The sequence below is a fragment of the Salvia hispanica genome, chromosome 3 (genome assembly GCF_029641045.1).
Source record: "Salvia hispanica isolate PSC_SH4W2 chromosome 3, Shi_PSC_v1, whole genome shotgun sequence".
Classification (NCBI taxonomy): Eukaryota; Viridiplantae; Streptophyta; class Magnoliopsida; order Lamiales; family Lamiaceae; genus Salvia; species Salvia hispanica.
This window is the reverse complement of record NC_142694.1, coordinates 28,576,098-28,594,969: the sequence shown is the minus strand read 5'-3', so window position 1 is coordinate 28,594,969 and position 18,872 is coordinate 28,576,098. Positions and strand designations below refer to the sequence as shown.

Here is an 18,872-nt window from a genome sequence, read left to right as displayed (position 1 = left end):
TGTGTAGAAGCATTTGAAGTCCTACGGGAATGAAGTAAAAATCTTATCTAATGAAGTAATAACGTTTCTGAATGAAGTAATAAACTCACTTGAATAAATTGCATTTTTAAATGTTAATCAAGCAAAAACCCACGTCAATGAATTTGAATGAAGCATATGTTGAATCATTTCAAAACCTATTGGAAACAAGTAAAAACATGTTGTAGTTTCAAGTATTACGTACAGAATGAAGTAATAAACCTATATAATGAAGTAAAATGGGCTTGTAATGAAGCCGAAAAATTTTTCACAGCAGCACATCTCATCAAAAAAACTAGATCTAATGGGCCAAATTTGGTCTCTAGTTCGGTCTTTAAAATTGGTTTGACATTGATCACAACTCTATATGTATATATTTATGATATTGTTAAATCCTTCACAAAACACAAAATTTTGGATTATAAAACATACTCCATCCATCTGTCCCACTAAAATTAGAATATTTTTCCTTTTGGATTGTCTCATTAATAATGAAATATTTCCAAAATTAGAAATAACATTATCTCTCCTTTTTTTTTTCCTGTATTACTTTATGTTCTTTCTTTATTAACTTACAAAACAACCCTACTTAAAATTTGATAATAAAAAATAAATGTTTCATATTTAATGGAATGGATTGGAATATATACTGTTAGAAAAATTCAATAATTTTTTTTTGTCTAATTCGTTTTGTTTGTACAATACTCTCTTATTAATTGATTGTTGTCTCTTACTATCATTTGTCAAAATACTTTAATTTATTCTTTCGTAACTGTCCCACTTTAACTAAGTATGAATTTAATATAAAAACTATACTAAGAAAATAAATATAATAATTTAGTAGAATATAAAGTCTAATTTTATATAGTATTAATTTTATATAAAATTATGAGGAAATGAGTTATTAGAATATAAATTTTGTTTGTAAAATATAATAGAAATCAAATAAAACATTTAATCGAAACACATTACTAGTTCAGTATCATTTTATTCAATGTTACTTTTTTCACAGATTCCCTCTCGTCATTAGGTTGTGTGTGTTTGGCCTGGAGTCCTAATGTATACTCCCTTCATTCCTAGATAAAAAGAAAATTTGACTGAAGAATTGTTAGTGAAGAACGAGTCTTACCTCATAAAGAGAAAAAAGAGTCCTTAAATAGAATTGATCCATTTTTAAGGTACATTTCAAAATGACAAAATGTGATCTATTTTTAAGAGATATATGAAGTATGTACTTTGGTTTACTTGAGCATTTTTCATATACATGTACACTTTAATCTCAACTATCATTATATGAAATTGTAAGCAAAAAAATATATACTCTATCCGTTCATAAAATGTTGTCCAATTTTGTCATTTTGGTCTGTCCATGAAATGTTTTCCATTTTGTTTTCTTCTATTTTTGATAAATGGACTTTACTTTCAACTTACTTTTTACAATCATATTATATTATAAAACTAATATATAAATGTGGGATCTCCATTCTACTAACCTTTTCAACTCAATTTTCTTCACATTTCTTAAAACCCGCAACGAGTTAAACTTTGACAATATTTCATAGACGCAGGGAATAATAAATACTTCACACAACAATGTTGAAATATAATAAATATAAAACAATTATCACAAAATATAATATTCAAATGTTAATTTATAGGAGATCAAAACCTATCAAAATAATACTCCACATTCAACAAAAGAGTAATTACTCGTATGTTTTGAAAAACTTATTTATACATTACATTAATGGTAGAATTAAACGAACATCATCAAAGTTCTTTGTCTAAAATAGATCCGATCCACTCACATTATAAAATTCAATTTATTAATTAATTAATCACAATCCTAAGAGTGTCCACTATAGGGGAGCCGCGACCGGGCCACGGGAGAGCCGCGAGCCGCGGCTCCCTATAGTGACTGGGGTGGGCAGCCGCGGCGGGAGGGGGTGGACGTGGGCGCGCCACGATCGTGGCCCGGCCGCGGCTCTTGGGCGGGAGCCGTGGCCCTCCTATTGTATTGGCCACGAGCCGCGGCTCAGCCGCGGCTCTCCATATTTTTTGATTTTTTTTTTTTTTTTAAATTTTATAAGTATACACATTTTTTTACCTCTTTCCTACACAAATTCTATAAATATACCCATTTTTAATTAAAATATAAATAAAATGGAAAAAATAAAAATTTTGGTGGCTTGGCCATGTCCACTATAGTGGGAAACATGGGCATTGGTGGCCCGGCCACGATTTTGTGGCATGGCCACACTTTGTGGCTTGGCCCGGCCATGTATAGTGGACACCCTAACTTATTAACAAACATACTACTTACAAAATATCAATATTATGGAGGTTATAAATTTGGAGAAGTGAAACGTGGGGAAAATGAAAAGTTTATGGAAGTTGGTTATTGAAATGGTTTTGGATTAGGAACCTCATACTTTTATTTGGACTATAAATATATTTGGTTGCAAGATATACATTCATTCATCGTATTATAATTTAATTTAATATTAGAATAATTAAAAAAATATTAGAATCAGTCAAACCCAAAAACATCACCTATCATGCAAATAAATAAGTTTAAAATATATTAGACTAATTATAATTTTTATGCAATAAATAATCAAAACAATAAATAAATGTTTTGAATAATATTGAAGTAATAAAATTAAATAAGAATTAAAGTAATTAAATTATACTATATTCAGTTTAGCAAGAGAGGCGATAATTCCATATGACTCAAACCTACATATAGACATATATAAAAAATATAAGAAACTGGCAATAATAATTTCAATATAAATATTATAAAATGAGTCAACTATAAATTACACAATTTTCTTTGCACAATTAGGGGTGGGTCGATACGATATAACATATCGAAAACGTTGTATCGTGTATGTATCGTATCGAAAATGTCGATATGAAAGAATTTCATATCGTTATCGTATCGAAAGTTTCGATATATCGAACTTTCGATATAAAAAAATTTCATATCGTTATCGTATCGATATTTCGATATATCGTACCGAAATTCGATATATCGTTAAATATCGATATATATCGAAAATTTTGATATATATCGAAAATAAAATATCGATATATATTGAAAATATCGATATATCGAAAATTTTCGATATATATCGTATTTTCGATATAAAACGATATATCGCGATATAAGGAAATTCATATCGTTATCGTATCGAAAACTTACGATACGATATCGTATCGTATCGAATATTACGATATATCGAAAATTCGATAATTTTTTGATATTTTTCTATACGATACAAGCGATATATCATTTTTTTGGCATTTTTCCCCAGCCCTAACACAATACAAGTTGATTATAAAATGAAATTTAATTTCCTATTCGTATTTTATTTTAGTTATTATTTACTGTGAAAAGTTTACACCAACCATATCCGCTTTTCCTGTGTAAAATTTTTGGAATTCGTCGTGGATTCTGCTTTATATATAATCACATCATAAATAAAGATACTCTCTCCATCTGCCATTAAATATATCTCATTTTTTCTTTTTCGCTAATAAATATCTCATTTGACTTTTACTGTATTTGGTAAGTGGAACATATACTCCATTAACGCATTTACTCACATTTTATTACAAAACCAATATATAAAAGAGTGAACTACAAAAATGGTTCCTAGACTATGGGTTTATCTTGCCCATAATCCCTGGACTTTGAAAATATGGTCAGTAGTCCATGGACTAAGGTTTTATTTCAAAATTGGTCATTTTGACTATTTTTTATCCGATTTCGAGCATTTGGGCAATTTCATCTTTTCACATTTTAACTGTTTAAATATGATATTATTTCGATGATGTACTAAATCTGATAGTACTATTATTTTGAAATTATCTTCCTATTCCCTTGTCATCCTTCCCTTTATTTTTTTATTTCCTTCCCTTTATTTTTTTATTTTAATATTAGATTTAATTTTATAAAATTAAATTTAAAATTTAAATTTTTAAATATCAATAAATTATTTTAATTAAAATTACTAATTTATTGTGGATTCTGCTTTATATAAGCACGTCATAAGTAAAGATACTCTTTCCATCTGCCATTAAATATGTCTCTTTTTTTACTTTTTTCCTAATAAATGACTCATTTCACTTTTACTATATTTGGTAAGTGGAACTTATATTCCACTAACTCACTTCACTCACATTATATTACAAAACTAATATTTAAAAACATGCATCACATTCCAATAACTTTTTCTACCACTTCACTTTATAAAGTAAAACAACTTCTTAGGGCACCCACAGCGCGGCGCGTGGGTGGCTCCATCTCATCTCGCAGAGACGAGACCACAGCGAGACGGCGTTGTGGCCGCGGTCTCGCCGCGAGCCCGTCGCCGTCGCATCGCGCGTCTCACGCGGAAGAGGCTGGCTGCGAGACAGCTCGCCACGCGCCAGCGCCACGTGGCGAGCGCAGGCGCTAAGCGTGACGCCCACTCGCCGACCCGCGAGTGAGCGTCGTAATTAAGACGTCATTTTTAATTATTATTTTTTTAAAATGCGATTTTCAGAAGAAAATTAATTAATTTTTTTTAAAAGAAAAACGGTAATATTACCGTTTTTTTCAACGGTAACCATTTTATTTTATTTTTCTTATTCTATAAATACACACTACTCTATTTCATTCTCCATTCCACACACAAACACTACAAACACCACATCTATTCTTCTCTCAATTCACCTCTCTTTCCCTCTCCAATTTCTGTAAAAATGTCCAGTGACGAAAACTCCAGCGGCTCCGGCGGCTTCAATTTAAACGCGTTTGGCGCCTGGGGGGCATGTTCAACTCTTTGGCTGGTTCGTCGACGCCGGCGCCGTACCAAGCACCACATTTTGATCTAGATGCTCCGTCATCTAGGCCGTCATCTATACAGCCGCAAGGAGACGTTGGCTCTATACAACGGTTGGCTCACCGTCTCGTACAATCCCATCGTCGGAAATGAACAAAACCGCAAATGTTTTTGGGAGAAGGTCACCGCCGTTTACGAAGAGTTAAAGCCGACGGGGGCTCATCGCCGCAACATGAAGATGCTCCGCAGTCATTGGGACCGGTGCGACAGAGATGTCAAAAATTTTGCTCGATCTACAAGGCTGAAGCGGAGCAATACCAAAGCGGAGCCAGTGATGTCGACATTCTGAGGGCGGCGATGCGAGTCTTTAAAGACGACGTCCAAAAAGATTTCAAACATATCGATGGTTGGGAGTTGGTCAGAAACAAAGAAAGGTGGGCTGGGGTGTCCGGTCCTCGAGCTGGAAACGCACGAAGTACACGGGGGTGGCTACTCATCTAGTGAGGGTGGAGGGTCAGGCAACGCCTCGCAAGAGTTTGAGGACACGCCTACCGATGTAGGTGGCTCCTCCTCCGGTTCATGACGTCGGCCGCAAGGGACCAAGGCAGAGAAGGCTGCTAGAGAGAGGATGAGGGGGAAGGGTCGAGGCGAATCAAGCCAGGCTGGCTCGGGCCCGAGCACTTTCCTGTGGTCCGTATACATGCTCTCCACGATGGCTGACACTTCCCGCATGACGCCTGCCCAATATGAACATCATATTGCCGGAATGCAGGAGATGGCAAGACAACTTGGTATTTGGCCATCCACTAACTCGGGTGCACCGCCACCGACTTCGGGGGATGATTCGCCGGCAGAGTAGTTTTTAAAATTTAAGTATTTTGAATTTCTAGTATTTTAAATAATATCTTTTTAATATTTTTAGGATTTTAATTATGTCTTTTTTATATTTTTAGAATTTTATATTATGTGTTTTTTATATTTTTAGGATTTTAAATTGTAATTTTATTTTATTTAATGAAGTGTGTTTTTTATTAATTGGATTTGTTGAAAATAAAAATAAAAAATGAAATTGAATGAATTGTTAAGAGATGAGATGGTTAAGTGATGGAGGGATGTAGGTGCTATCTCTTAGTTAAGAGATGGAGTGAAAAAGTACAGTGAGACCCATGAACAGTGAAGAGATGAGAGGATTAAGAGATGGATAAGAGATAGCGTTGTAGATGGCCTTAAAACCCTTGCCTCGGCCAGATATGAGACATTTAATTATAGATAGAGGGAGCAGCATAATGCTAATTTGGGCACACAGCCATAGGGATGACATTCTTTACAATTCAAGTATGTCTGATGATCTTATCGAGGGACAGCCTTTTCGTTGAATCCTTCATGAGAAGCTGCACAAAAAGGCCGCACAATCAAGAAGTGAAGAAAAGTAAAGAAACCAACACCCTATGTGAGAGTGAGAAGGAAAATTACCCTACTAATGAGATCTTAGCAATCGAAGGCTACCAGTACTGATGCAATGGCTCTAAGCATGGTTTCACCATTGAGAAAGAACATAATCACTTCTCCCCTGCAAGATTGAAGCTCCGATAACACATCTCATTAGGTGTTTGGCCCCTCTTTCACCACTTTGTGTAGCGTTGCAAGGCTCAAACCACACTTAAGTTTTCTCGCCGAGACCACGAGATGAGATTTGGTGTTAATAATTAGGTCGGAAAATAAAGAAGATAGTATTTATTACAAAAGTACAAAAATAGTGAGATATAGTATGATCAGATAGACCATAATACTATGTGTATTTTATAATTAAATTATAGGAGTGTAGGTGAGATGATTAATTATAAAATATCATCTAATCTTAGTATCATGAGGCATATATATATTGCTATGTGTCGAACTTCTGGAAAAATTGCAGCTGAGCATGAGGTAATATTAACCATAACCTTTGATCATGAGTGATCATGGCAACGGTCCCAAAGGAATAGTATAATTAGATACAGTCTACTATAAGATAAATTAGTATTCTAGTATATTTATAAAGGTCATGTTTGATTGGCGGAAAAGTAAAATTGGCGAGGAAAATGATTCCTGGAAAAATGAATCTCCGGAATATGATTCCTAGTAACTTTACTTTCCTACGATGGATTGTTTAAATATGGATTATCCATCATAATATATACTAATATAATTATAATTATAGTTGAGTATTATACTCATTTATTATAATAATTATTATACTATAATTATAATATTTACGGATATTATAATTGAATAATTAATTTTATAAATTAAAATTGCACTAAGACTTTATTGATTAATTATTAATTTATAAAATATAATAAATATTATTTATTACATAATTTATATTATATAATTATATTTTAATTATTATTAATAAAATATTAATTACTATTATGAATTATTATATTATATAGTTATAATTATGATAATTTTAACTATAGTTATTTATTATAGTGAAATTAAGTATGATTTATAATTTTGAATTATTTTTAAAACATTGTAATTAATAATAATAATAATAATAATAATAATAATAATAATAATAATAATAATAATAATAAACTACATTATATTATTTAAATATGTAAGAATCCTAAAATTGGAAAAAAGAATACCGGAGAAAAATTAGGATTCAGAATCCTGGAAAGTTGTACTAACTTTCCTTGTTCTCGGATTCTGATTCATTTCCTAGTTTGATTAAAAACTGAAACAAATACTACATAAATTTAAAATTTAAAGAATTAGATCACTTTCGCAGACATAATACTGACAACCAAACATGATCAATTAATCATTTTAATCTAGAGATTAGAGTAACTGGAGTGAGTTATTTTGCCATGTGAATGTGGATTTAGCCCATATACAATCAAATTGTAAAGCCCATTATAAAACAGGGAATCTCAAAATTTACTCATTATTTTTATAGTAATAACATCTTTTCCTTTATTCTTACACGCATCCACCGAAAATAGATATCCTTCTCATAAAGAAAAGAATAATATTTTCACCTTCACGTTTTTGGTGATTTGGGAAAGAATAAATACGCTAATATAAGTAAAAAAATCATTATCTAGAAAAGTAGTCGAATATTTATTTCAGTTTTCACACGATTTAATATTTTTTTTTATTATTCCGTATCTAAGCCGTGTTTAAAATAAAAGTAATTATTGTTACAGTTGAGAAGAAGAAAAATAGGAAAGAAAAAAAGGAAAGGAAAGGAAAGAGAGATTGGGTAAAATCCCCACCAAACCAAACACGACATTCCATTCCATTCCATTCGATCATCAACTCTCGTCCAAAAATTCTGCATCAGTCGTCACTCGTCAAACCCCCTTCTTCTCTAATTCGCTTTTCCCCCTTTCCAATTTTGCCCCTCCGCCGTCGCCGGAGCCTGCCGCCTCTTGCATCCGCGCGCTGCTGCTGACCTTATGTACCGGAAGAAGATCCGGCTATTAGGCTTTCTCTTCAGCTCCGTCCTCATCCTCGGCGCCGGTTAATTCGATCTCCTCAATCCATGTTAGTTATCGTCGCGATTTTGCTCATTTTCGGTGCTGTAGTCCGCCACAAGTGGAAGAATGCGGCGGCGAAGAAGGAGGAGATTTTGAGGCTTCTCGCTGCAACCGCTTATCAAGAGGCGGAAATTGCTAAGCTAGAGGTAGTTGATGTGTATAAACCTCCTTCGCCGCCCCCGCCGCCGACGCAGATTCAGAAGGGGAATTATTGTGCTGTTTGTTTTTCCTCCACGACTACTCGGTGTTCTCAGTGCAAAGCAGTCAGATACTGGTGAGTGTTTGCGTCTGTCGGTTTTGAATTGGTTTGTCTCTTCATTATTTCTTCTAAGTTTTTGTTTCAGACGTCTTTAATTCTTTTGGTGGATGGAGTTTCTATGTGTCAGTGAATAATTATTCTTTTGAGAGGTATCTTAAGATTGGAAATTTAAGGGCATACGATATTAGATGGTTATATTTCGTTTCCCTACCTCCCTGAAAGTTTAATTGCGCCTATGATTTGGGTCTGGAAGAATTATACATGAATTTTTGGGTACATAATGATATACATACTGAAATTGAGCTTATTCCTGGAAAAGAAATCAAACCCGAATCAGATATCTCTGGTGCGTGTAAAAGAAAGACAATCATCTATGCTACCGGCTGTGGTTTTGTATGAAGAAGAAAATAATAGGTTTTTAGAGTTTTGGTCGAAGGATGTAGTAGTTTATAAGGATTTAGTTTCAAATTGCATCCAGAATTACCTTGTCATGCATGATATGGTACATACGAAGATGATGCTCATGTGAAATGTTAACGAATTACAGAAAGATTTTTTTTGATAATTGAAGCCTGAAGGCTCTATCATCTCATAGCTTAAGTGAAACATTTTTTATTTACAAAATTATGGTGGAAAGTATAGTTTCATATCAGACGAGAGTTGAATTTTACGTGAATTGCAAATTGAATTCCTACTTGTACCTGGTAAAATTATACAGAACATCTGGAGAAAGTCCATTAGTCCTAACAGATAATACTCATGCTCTAGGTTTTACCTCTGAAACTAGCAATTGTAATCTGGCTTTAAGCTGATTCTCCCTGCTTTTCTGTTTATGTTTGAAGTAGATTAATGCTTGGGAATCTCAGTGGACTTCCTTTATGTCATGGTATTGATTCTAATTACCAAGTCTATCTATGCACAACTCATATGGTGCTCAAGGAGTTTAAAAAGGCATCCTTAAATTAGTTTTTTTTTGGGCTGTTTATTCCTTAAAAGTTTACTTTGCTTATGAATGACTTGGTATGTTCTACATAGTGATAAAACCGTCTAGAGTTTAGTTCATAATCCTTTTCATGCAGAGTAAAATATTATTTGAAGTATAGCTATATAGGACTGGGTGCAAGATATAGTATACCATGACATTAAATGCTCCATGAAGTAATATATTTCTTTCAGTGTAAATTAACCAAATTAGTAACTTAATTGCATTTGAATTTAAAATTAAAGGAGAAGAGTGTCCTTTCATATCTTTTTCTCTACTATTTGTGTGTTCTTTTTCATTTAAGTAGAGAGTATTTCTTAACTTTTATAATCAGAATTATATTTTACTAACTAATCTGGTCAGAATGTTGTTGACCATCAACAGTTTAATGGAATTATGGACCAGTCTTTAAATATTTTATTTCTTTAGTTTTTCATGATTATATGTTGCCTGAGTTCCCATATCTTCTTTTTTTTGGGTTTTAAGAGTGAGAAGCTTCTATATGTGTGTACAACTTATATTTAGTATATTTACTCAGAGGGATATGTGTTTAAATGTACTAATGGAGAAGTATCATTCTTTAAACTCCAAAAAGGTTAGGTAGTCAACACATTTTGATGTCTTTGTAATGCAACATTTTTTTACATGACTTGCGAGGGGCATTGATCCATTACAATCTCATAAGTATTATTAGGATATAGATCTTTTCTCTGCAGCTATTAAACTACTTATAAGCATATTACTATCTGATTGCTCATATCCTACTTTTATTGGCCTTTTATTGCCTTCAATTTCATGATGTAAAATATAACTGACTAGTGTATCCTTTGATTAGAAGCATCCTATTTGTTTCCCTATGAGCTATGCTGGTAAGATAAAATTAATGGAGACAGTAGAACACAGAAAATGCATTAAAGGGTACTCAACTAGGTAAGACCTCATCCAATGTATGTTAGCATTGTAAATTATACTTTAAAAGAATAAATAATCACATAGTGATTTATTAGGAAAAGATAATCCCAATGATACAAAAAAAGTAAAACTATCAATTAATCTAGTTATATATTGTGATTGAGATTTGACTTTTGAGTACTATTCCCCATCAAATATTCTCTCAATTTTTATTTGGAACCAAATAATTTAACAAAGTTAAGTCTTGATTAAGTTTATCTGGGAGTACCTCCTTTTGTTTTGCCTCTGTCACAATATGGATCCAACTATAAATATTCCATTTTGGGTGATTAAGGACACTTGGCCTATTAATTGGTTATGTATTAGTGTATTACCATTAACTCTATGTATATTATTTAAAGTAATTTCTTAATATTTTAGTTTATTTTATTTAAGACCATTACATAATGCTCCAGGAGATGACATTAGGTAAAGAATGTGCCAAGATGTGAAATTTGGCAGGGTGATTTTAAGCAGGACTGTATTTTTATGTATTTCAAAAACATACTGCCAAATTTTATGCATGACCAAATTTCTATGCTACCTGAGTGCAAATGAAACACTTCAAAGTAGACTTGATGGGAGGATGAATGAGTTAAAGAACGTTAAAAATGCTCCATAATTTTGTGTGAAGCTGGAATCTTCAAAATTACTTTATTAGCTTGGTAACATTTTTATTTATGCTTTGTAGTTCTGGGAAATGTCAAATTATTCACTGGAGACAAGGTCATAAGGATGAATGTCGACCTGCCTCTTCATTACATGCCAGCAAGGAAAGTGCAAGTGCTGTGGAAACAGCTTCCGAAGATCAATTGGAAATCAATTGCAATAATGAGAGTGAAATTGGTTCTGATCCCAATGACCACCTTGATGATTCCGGATCTTCAAGCAGCTCTCTGCCTTGCTTTTCTTCCTCAACTGAACATAGTGAAACAACATTTGATGCTTCAAGCATTGAGACTTTTGAGTCAGGAACTCCTGTTGGGCCTGATAAAGTAGCTTCTGGTGGTACTGATTATCATATGCCACTGAGTACATCTGATTCTGATGAGGCAGATGTAACTAGCACGTCCCCCTTGAATCCTACTGTTCAGGCAGTAAACAATAACATTGGGGTTATCAAGATAAAAAAGTCACAAGCTACCAATCCTGATGATGGCTTTCACACAACCAGCGCTGAAGATAATAGAACTTGCAGTGAAACTGCCGTGCCAAAAAAGTCTGCTGGTACAGCTCAGTTGAGGAGATCAAGCAATTGCCAACAAGTCCCTAATGTTGATATTAGGAATTCACCTTGCCTGAAATCTTCGAGCACAGCTTCTTTGGAGGACATCAGGGGAAGTGGAGCACAATTGTCTAGAAGTACAGAAACAAGATCGTTGTCATTTAGGAGTTCAGAGAATGGTAAAACTGTGAAGGCACCTGTGCAGAAATTTGTGGAACATTTTAGTGTATCAAAGCAGTCAAAGTCCTGTGCATTCGACATCAGAAAGGACTCTGCTGCAAATCACGACCACAAGGTTTTTTTTACTTAAAATCATTCTGATTTCAAAATTTTAAGTCACATTTTACCAAGGTTTTAACACTGACTTGTTTTTCATGGATTTTTTTTTCTATTAACAGATCATATTTCCTCCCAAGCTTTTCTTCCAACTGTATTCTTGTGATGGCATAGAACTTCATCCTGTTGGCCTCCTGAACTGTGGAAATAGGTTAGTTTTTATATCAACCAATTTTTTTGTCATGTTCACATAGTAATTGATTCATGATCTCGCATTCACCTGTTTTGCTATAACAGATCCTGTGCTGTTTTTCTCTCTTCTTCTCTTATATCTGATTCTCTTCAGTCTCCTCACCCTTTGTTTTTAAAATAGCTATATCTGTTTATGAATTTTCCATTGTCATTGGGAAAGAGGTGCAAAAGTTTAATATCATAATATGGAGCTTAAGTTACATGTTTAGTGTTTTATTTGGCTTTGCTGTAAATAGTTTGGACCTTTTAAGATTTTAAATGTGAATGTCTAAGTGCATCAATGGCCTGTGCTGTCTAAACTACTCTGCAGTAAATACTCCAAAGCTTTAACTAGAATGCTTGTTCATGTTCTTCCATATTTTGGAATACATACATATGCAAAAATGCTTCTCTGGTTTTAAACTTAATATTTGTTCCAAATTGATAACACCTGTTAAAGTTTATCATCAAGAATTGAGCCTTGAATGTTTTTCATTGTCATTTGTTTTTACATGTGTTGGGTGCATTGCTGCATTTAATTTTTTTCTTAAATTTCACTCTTACTCTGTTCAAAATCTATTTCAAGTTTCTTACATGGATTTTATGCTCTGAACATGTGTTGCGAAGATATTCACCTGGAAATCTACTGTCACAGTACCTTTATCTGGGCAGTTACTGGTGAAATTATCTGTTGTTTAATAAATGTATACTTGAGGTTTTCTAGATATTAGTTTACAATCTTAGATAAAAGCTTTGGACCATGCTTCTTGAAGTCTTTAGATCTTGATATCATAACTTGGTGGTATGACATAATATCAATGTTTTATTTCTACTATTTACTAAGTTCATGCAAAGGTTCAAGATTCTTTTATGGACCTGTAATATTTTATAAAAATATACGTGAAAGTACTTTAAGATAAATTCAGATAATTGCTTGGTGGGAAAAGAAAGGTTCATACTATCTTTGATGCCGAAATAGAACTAATGATCAAAATATCTGCATTTATTGCCTTCTTGTATAATAATTTAATTTTATCCTTTTTTTACAGTTGTTATGCAAATGCAGTGCTGCAGTGCCTGACATTTACTCGGCCTATTACCGCTTATCTTCTTCAAGGGTTACACTCAAAAACATGCAAGTACCTTATTATGAATTATGACTTAGTCATTACTGAATCGCAAACCTATAGAACTTCAGTAACTTTAGTTTTGATGTTTTTTTTATAATTAACAATGATTTAGGCCGCAATAGAGAATGGTGCCTTGTCTGCGAATTCGAACATCTAATACGGAAGGGACAAGAAGTGAAATCCCCTCTGAATCCAGTTGGAATACTATCTCAGATACAAAGGATTGGAAGTCATCTTAGTCATGGACGAGAAGAAGACGCGCATGACTTTCTGAGGTAAGCATTTATTAGAAATTTGACTTGGTTGGTGAAATAACTGAACATGCTAAGTTGCTAACAATTTACGAAATATCAGAAATGTGATAGATACAATGCAATCTATATGGCTTGAAGAAGCACATGTATCTGGTCCGGTGGCTGAGAATTCAACCCTTTTGGGCCTTACATTTGGTGGCTATCTTCGATCCAAGGTTTGCCTTTATAAAACAGACATTTTTTAGTCGTTTATTGATCTTAAAGTTATTCTGTTTTTAAGTTAAATGTAACATTGTGATTTTACCCAATGATGCATGGCAGATTAAGTGCATGAAGTGTTTAGGGAGATCAGAGCAATATGATCGGATGTTGGATCTTATTGTGGAGATTGCTGGTGATATCAATACGCTTGAACAGGCTCTTGCACAATTCACCAAATCTGAAACACTTGCTGGACATGATAAGTATAAGTGCAATAGGTTAGTCTGGCAGTCCATTCAACTAAAATTTATAGGTTTCTTGTCTTCTTAGTTCTTTCTAATTCCGAGATTGATTTTAGAAACTGTATCCTGTTGCTTATGAGAATTTCCAGGTATTTCACTTACTGTGTGTTAGATATGATTTATCTAACAAGTAAGAGTTTGACATGGTTAGTCTGGTCACTGGGGCTTATAGTTCAATGTCAGCCATGGTTTGGCGTGTTCATGGGAGCATTCACAGAGAGAACACTACTCTGCCATATAGCTTTGTCAAATTTAAAGCTTTTAAAAAAGAACTAAAAAAGCAAATGTGAAAATATACTGCAATGGTGCATAATGAGTCCATGTCAAAGAAACTCCATTTTTTATATGTTCTTTGTCTTAAAATATTGCGACTTTGAATGAAGACTAAATGATATGGATTCGGTTTCACTGCAGATGCATGTCTTATGTGAAAGCTAAGAAGAAATTGACAGTAAATCAGGCTCCTAATGTCCTCACCATTGTTCTCAAACGATTTCGGGTAATTCATTTTCAGTTGCCATAAGATAAAGTACACTGCCGTAAATGTTGTCTAATTGCTGAGTTGTATTTCTTTTTTCAGTCAGGCACCTTAGGCAAACTGAATAAGTTAGTTCGGTTTCCAGAGGTTCTAAATCTTTCTCCCTACATGAGTGGAAAGAGCGATAAGCACCCTATTTATCAGCTCTATGCAGTGGTTGTTCACTTGAATATGGCGAACGCTGCTTACGGTGGTCATTACATTAGTTATGTAAAGAATTTCCGGGGAGAATGGTTTAAGATTGACGACAGCAAGGTATGTTATTTACCTCCTCATACTACAAGTCTGCACCTTTATAGCTGAATGCTACATGTCAAGTTTAGTTTCCTTGTTTTGAGATAGGGGCTCTATTCGCTTCAAGGTTGTGTAATAATGCGGTCTAACTAAGTCTTTTTCTTCATGTAGGTAAGCCATGTAAACCTGGAGACGGTGTTATCTGCAGAAGCATATATACTCTTCTATGCAAGGTACTAGTTGGGTAATCTTTTGAAGATATACCTCTTTCTTTTCGTCCTTGAAATCTAAGAATTTGGTTGTAATATAGCATTTGTTGCTCTTAGACGATCACCACGAGGTCCATCTTTGTTGACGAACAACAGTATGCAATCTGATGGGAAATCCAGAAGGAATATGGAAGCCATTTCTTCAAGTAAGAAGAAGAACTCGAAAACCAAACTGAGGTGTGAACGTGCAGAGTCTGTAATGCCGCATCAAGGATCTGAAAGACACTTGTATAAGATGCATTCAAGCAAGGATTGGGGATTAGTGTGCGAGAATCCTATATTGGATTCACCAAGTGATTGTTCATCCATTTTCAGTGTGTCGGATGTTGGCTCTCATAGTACAGACAGCACGAAGGACTCAAATGCAGATGATATATCTGGCTACATATTTGGTTCGAGCTTGCATCACCACTACTAAGTGCTTCTCTGAATGGAGGTTGCAGTCGACTCTCAATGGAATGCAACTGGGATGCAGAGCAGTCGAGGAAGGTGTTGATGAATGATGCAGGTATCCGTTGAAGAAAGAGAGGTTGCTCTCTCCCCACACGGCTGCTTAAACCTCGATAGCAGGTGTACACGTAAATTATACTACTATGTTTCTAACCCCATATAATTAATTTTGTTGGTGAACAACGAGAGAAGAGCAACTCAAACATTTTTTCCGGCGTTTGAGTTGGTGATAATATAGAGTTTGTAAATCGTTTAGAGCTGTTTTGTAGCTCACAAACTTACTCCTACTTGACACCTATGTATATAAGCCGTTACTACCTTTTTTCATTCCACTCTACCAAATTTCAGTGACAATATCAAATGGTGCTTTCATGTGGCTTAAAATTGGACAATATTTATATTCTCACCAAATGTCAATATATACAATAACAGAATTAATGTTGGGCCATATTTTATTTTCTCAAAAGATGTGCGTATAATCTGAAGAAATGTTCTATGCTTCACATATAAAATAGAAAAGGAACAATCTTTTACATAAGGGGTTGCTTCTCAGTAACTCAATTAGCAGTTGGAGAGAAAAAACGACAAATTATGATTAATCCTAATCACCCTCTTTAATAGGAAACCAGTTGGCATTCGTGCAAGGCAAAATTAGCAGTGTTTTTTTTCCTATTGGAATGGACCCTTTAGCTGATAGTATCAGTTTATCTAAAAGACAGAAACCGTAGTTTAAAATTTGCCTTTGCATCCAACTTTGTTTCCCTCCGATTTTCTTGCAAATTTCAGTTCACAATCTCAACTCCATATTTTCTTATTTTTAGTTGCCAGTCTTGTTTTGACACCTTTTCTCTGGCACAATCTTGATATTTCCATTATTTTTAAAACACTGTTTAGAATTAGATTGTTAATCTTTTCTGTTAGCTCAATTCAGTTCCTCAGAAGAGGTATGTTGCCTGCAAGATCAAATTTTCTTTTTTAACTTCTTCATGTTTGATACATTCCCTTTGTAAGGCCTCTGTGGTCACATTAAAAGCATGAATGGTGGCAAGTTCTTGAGTTTTTACAAAGCCCTTGTTGTGAACTATATTCTTGAATTCTGATTATATAAGTATTAGGCCAAAGACAAAATCTTGATTTCTAGCCCTCAATTTCAGCAGTTCTCAATAGTTGTCCTAGTGGTAGTGATTCTTGCAATTGGCTTCTTCCTACTTGGAATACTACAGCTTGTGATCAGATGTGTGATGATGAAGCCATCATTTTTCCTCAATCTCACAATCCAGCAGGCTCCCATGCTTCCGGCTGAATGACTCCAGCCTCGTCCTGTCTTTGATCGATGCTCTGTCACTTTTTCACTACAAGGACATCATAGGATTGAAGGAGCCATTTGATTGTGTCGTTTGTGTATCTGAATTCTCATTTCTTGACAAGCTCAAGGTTCTGCCTAATTGCAGCCATGCCTTTCACATCCACTGCATTGAAACATGGCTGCTGTAGAATTCGGCTTACCCCCTATGTCGAAGCCTAATCGGATTTGAGTATTCCGCTGACAACCCCTTGTTCAGTACTTGTGATTTGGATCACCAATGCAGCAGCTTGTCTTGCCCTAATGGGCCTAGTCGCTCGCCTCCAGCCGGCCTGGCCTGGACACTCTCTGTTTGTCTTGGGAAGTTTAGGAGCGATAATGGAGTGGATAGTGAAATCCAGACGCAAAACGAAGTTTCTAGGAGATGTTACTCTATGGGTGTTTTACACTATGTTGTTGTGACACCAACCTTCATGTGGCGCTGCCTCATTGCAGTGGTGTTGCAACGAGGGCTAAAGCGCGGTTTGGCAGTGATAATATGGAAGCGGATGATAAAAAGATTGGTATTAGGAGTAGAGGTGATAGCTTCTCTGTATCCAAGATTTGGCTATGGTCCAAGAAAGGCAAGCTCACTACTACAAATGAAAATATAGAAAGTGATTTAGTATGAAAAAGGGGTTGTTTTGAAATAGCGGTTAGATGAGGTGAAACTTTATAGTCCTTGTTTTCAATAGAGAAAAGCAAAGATGACTAATGTTTTGTACAATGCATATTGCAAGTTTGCACACAAATGGAGGTGAAAAAGTATGTGACAAAAAACCTTCATTGTTCACATCCAATATCCTGTTTGCTTAGTCTTAGTCTTTTTAGGGGCAATTTATTGGTTTTATGTTCAGTTTGAAAACCATTGTTATTTTTGTAAAACCCTTTTTGACTAAAATTTTGTCCAATGCTCAAGAGTTGATCATATTTGTGAATTAGTGATTTCTAATTATGAGGATTCTTACTAATCAAAAGTATTTTAGATATTGCAAGTGGACTGTGTCGAATAGTATATAATTTTCCTTCATTCTGAAATTAAAAAATGGCATTTAATTTCTTGAGAAAAAAAAAAGTACGCATGAAAACTTGACAATCACTTAAAAAAAGCTGGCTCTCGTAGTATTTTGTTTACCGTTATTTTTATTATGGAAAATTTAGTTGAACATTAATTACTCACTTTGACTGAAACCCAAACCCTATATATACGCACCCTTCTTACTATCTTCAATCATCTCTCTCTGCCTCAAATTCTTGGATCAATTCTCCAAGAATGGGGCGTGGGAAATTAAAAATGGAGTTGGTTAAGAAGGAGAAAGCAAGGTTGGCAGCTTTGAAGATGAGAAAGGGAGGGTTAGTGAAGAAGATTGAGCAACTCACCACTCTCTGCGACGTCCCCGCCTGCATGATCATCCACGACCCCTCCACCAACTCCTCCTTCATCTGGCCGGATGATTTCTCCCAAGTCCGCCGCCTCATCGACTCCTACAAGGACAATCCCACCGCCGTTAAGCCGTACGGCCTCTCCGATTTCTTCAATGGGCGGCAGAAGAAACTCGCCAAGACCAAATACGACGATCGCCTCAACCTCATGGATGAGTCTCAGTTGCGGGAGTTGGGCCTGGCCGTGCGATCAAGAATCGACTTGTTGAAACGGGAGGCGATGCTGAAGAAGGAGAATGATGTGGTGTTGGATTTGGACGGCTTTGAGCACATTGATCAAGATGATATTTTTTCTGCTGCTGATGATGATGTTCTGGTGAAGAAGGAGAACGATGTGGTGTTGGATTTGGAGGAGTTGGAACACATTGATCAAGATGACATTTTTTCTGCTGCTGCTGATGTTAT

The 18,872-nt window shown here is 34.8% G+C and overlaps 1 protein-coding gene and 1 pseudogene across 2 annotated transcripts; both read left to right on the top strand.

Annotated features, from left to right (window-relative positions):
• The first annotated feature begins 8,080 nt into the window (after nt 1-8,080).
• Nucleotides 8,081-16,009, top strand: LOC148930506 (ubiquitin carboxyl-terminal hydrolase 17-like). Of its 2 annotated transcripts, none has more exons than XM_089068943.1 (11): nt 8,081-8,654; nt 11,264-12,092; nt 12,196-12,284; nt 13,354-13,439; nt 13,547-13,709; nt 13,789-13,903; nt 14,010-14,167; nt 14,606-14,690; nt 14,772-14,984; nt 15,135-15,196; nt 15,274-15,405. In XM_089068943.1, the coding sequence occupies exons 1-11, from the start codon at nt 8,386-8,388 to the stop codon at nt 15,287-15,289; spliced, it is 2,085 nt and encodes a 694-aa protein (XP_088925069.1). In that variant the 5' UTR covers nt 8,081-8,385; the 3' UTR covers nt 15,290-15,405. The 2 variants fall into 2 exon arrangements, with proteins under 2 accessions (XP_088925069.1, XP_088925068.1); XM_089068942.1 differs by having other exon boundaries at nt 8,083-8,654; nt 15,290-16,009.
• Nucleotides 15,686-17,655, top strand: LOC148930505 (RING-H2 finger protein ATL46-like; annotated as a pseudogene).
• The last annotated feature ends 1,217 nt before the right edge of the window (nt 17,656-18,872 follow it).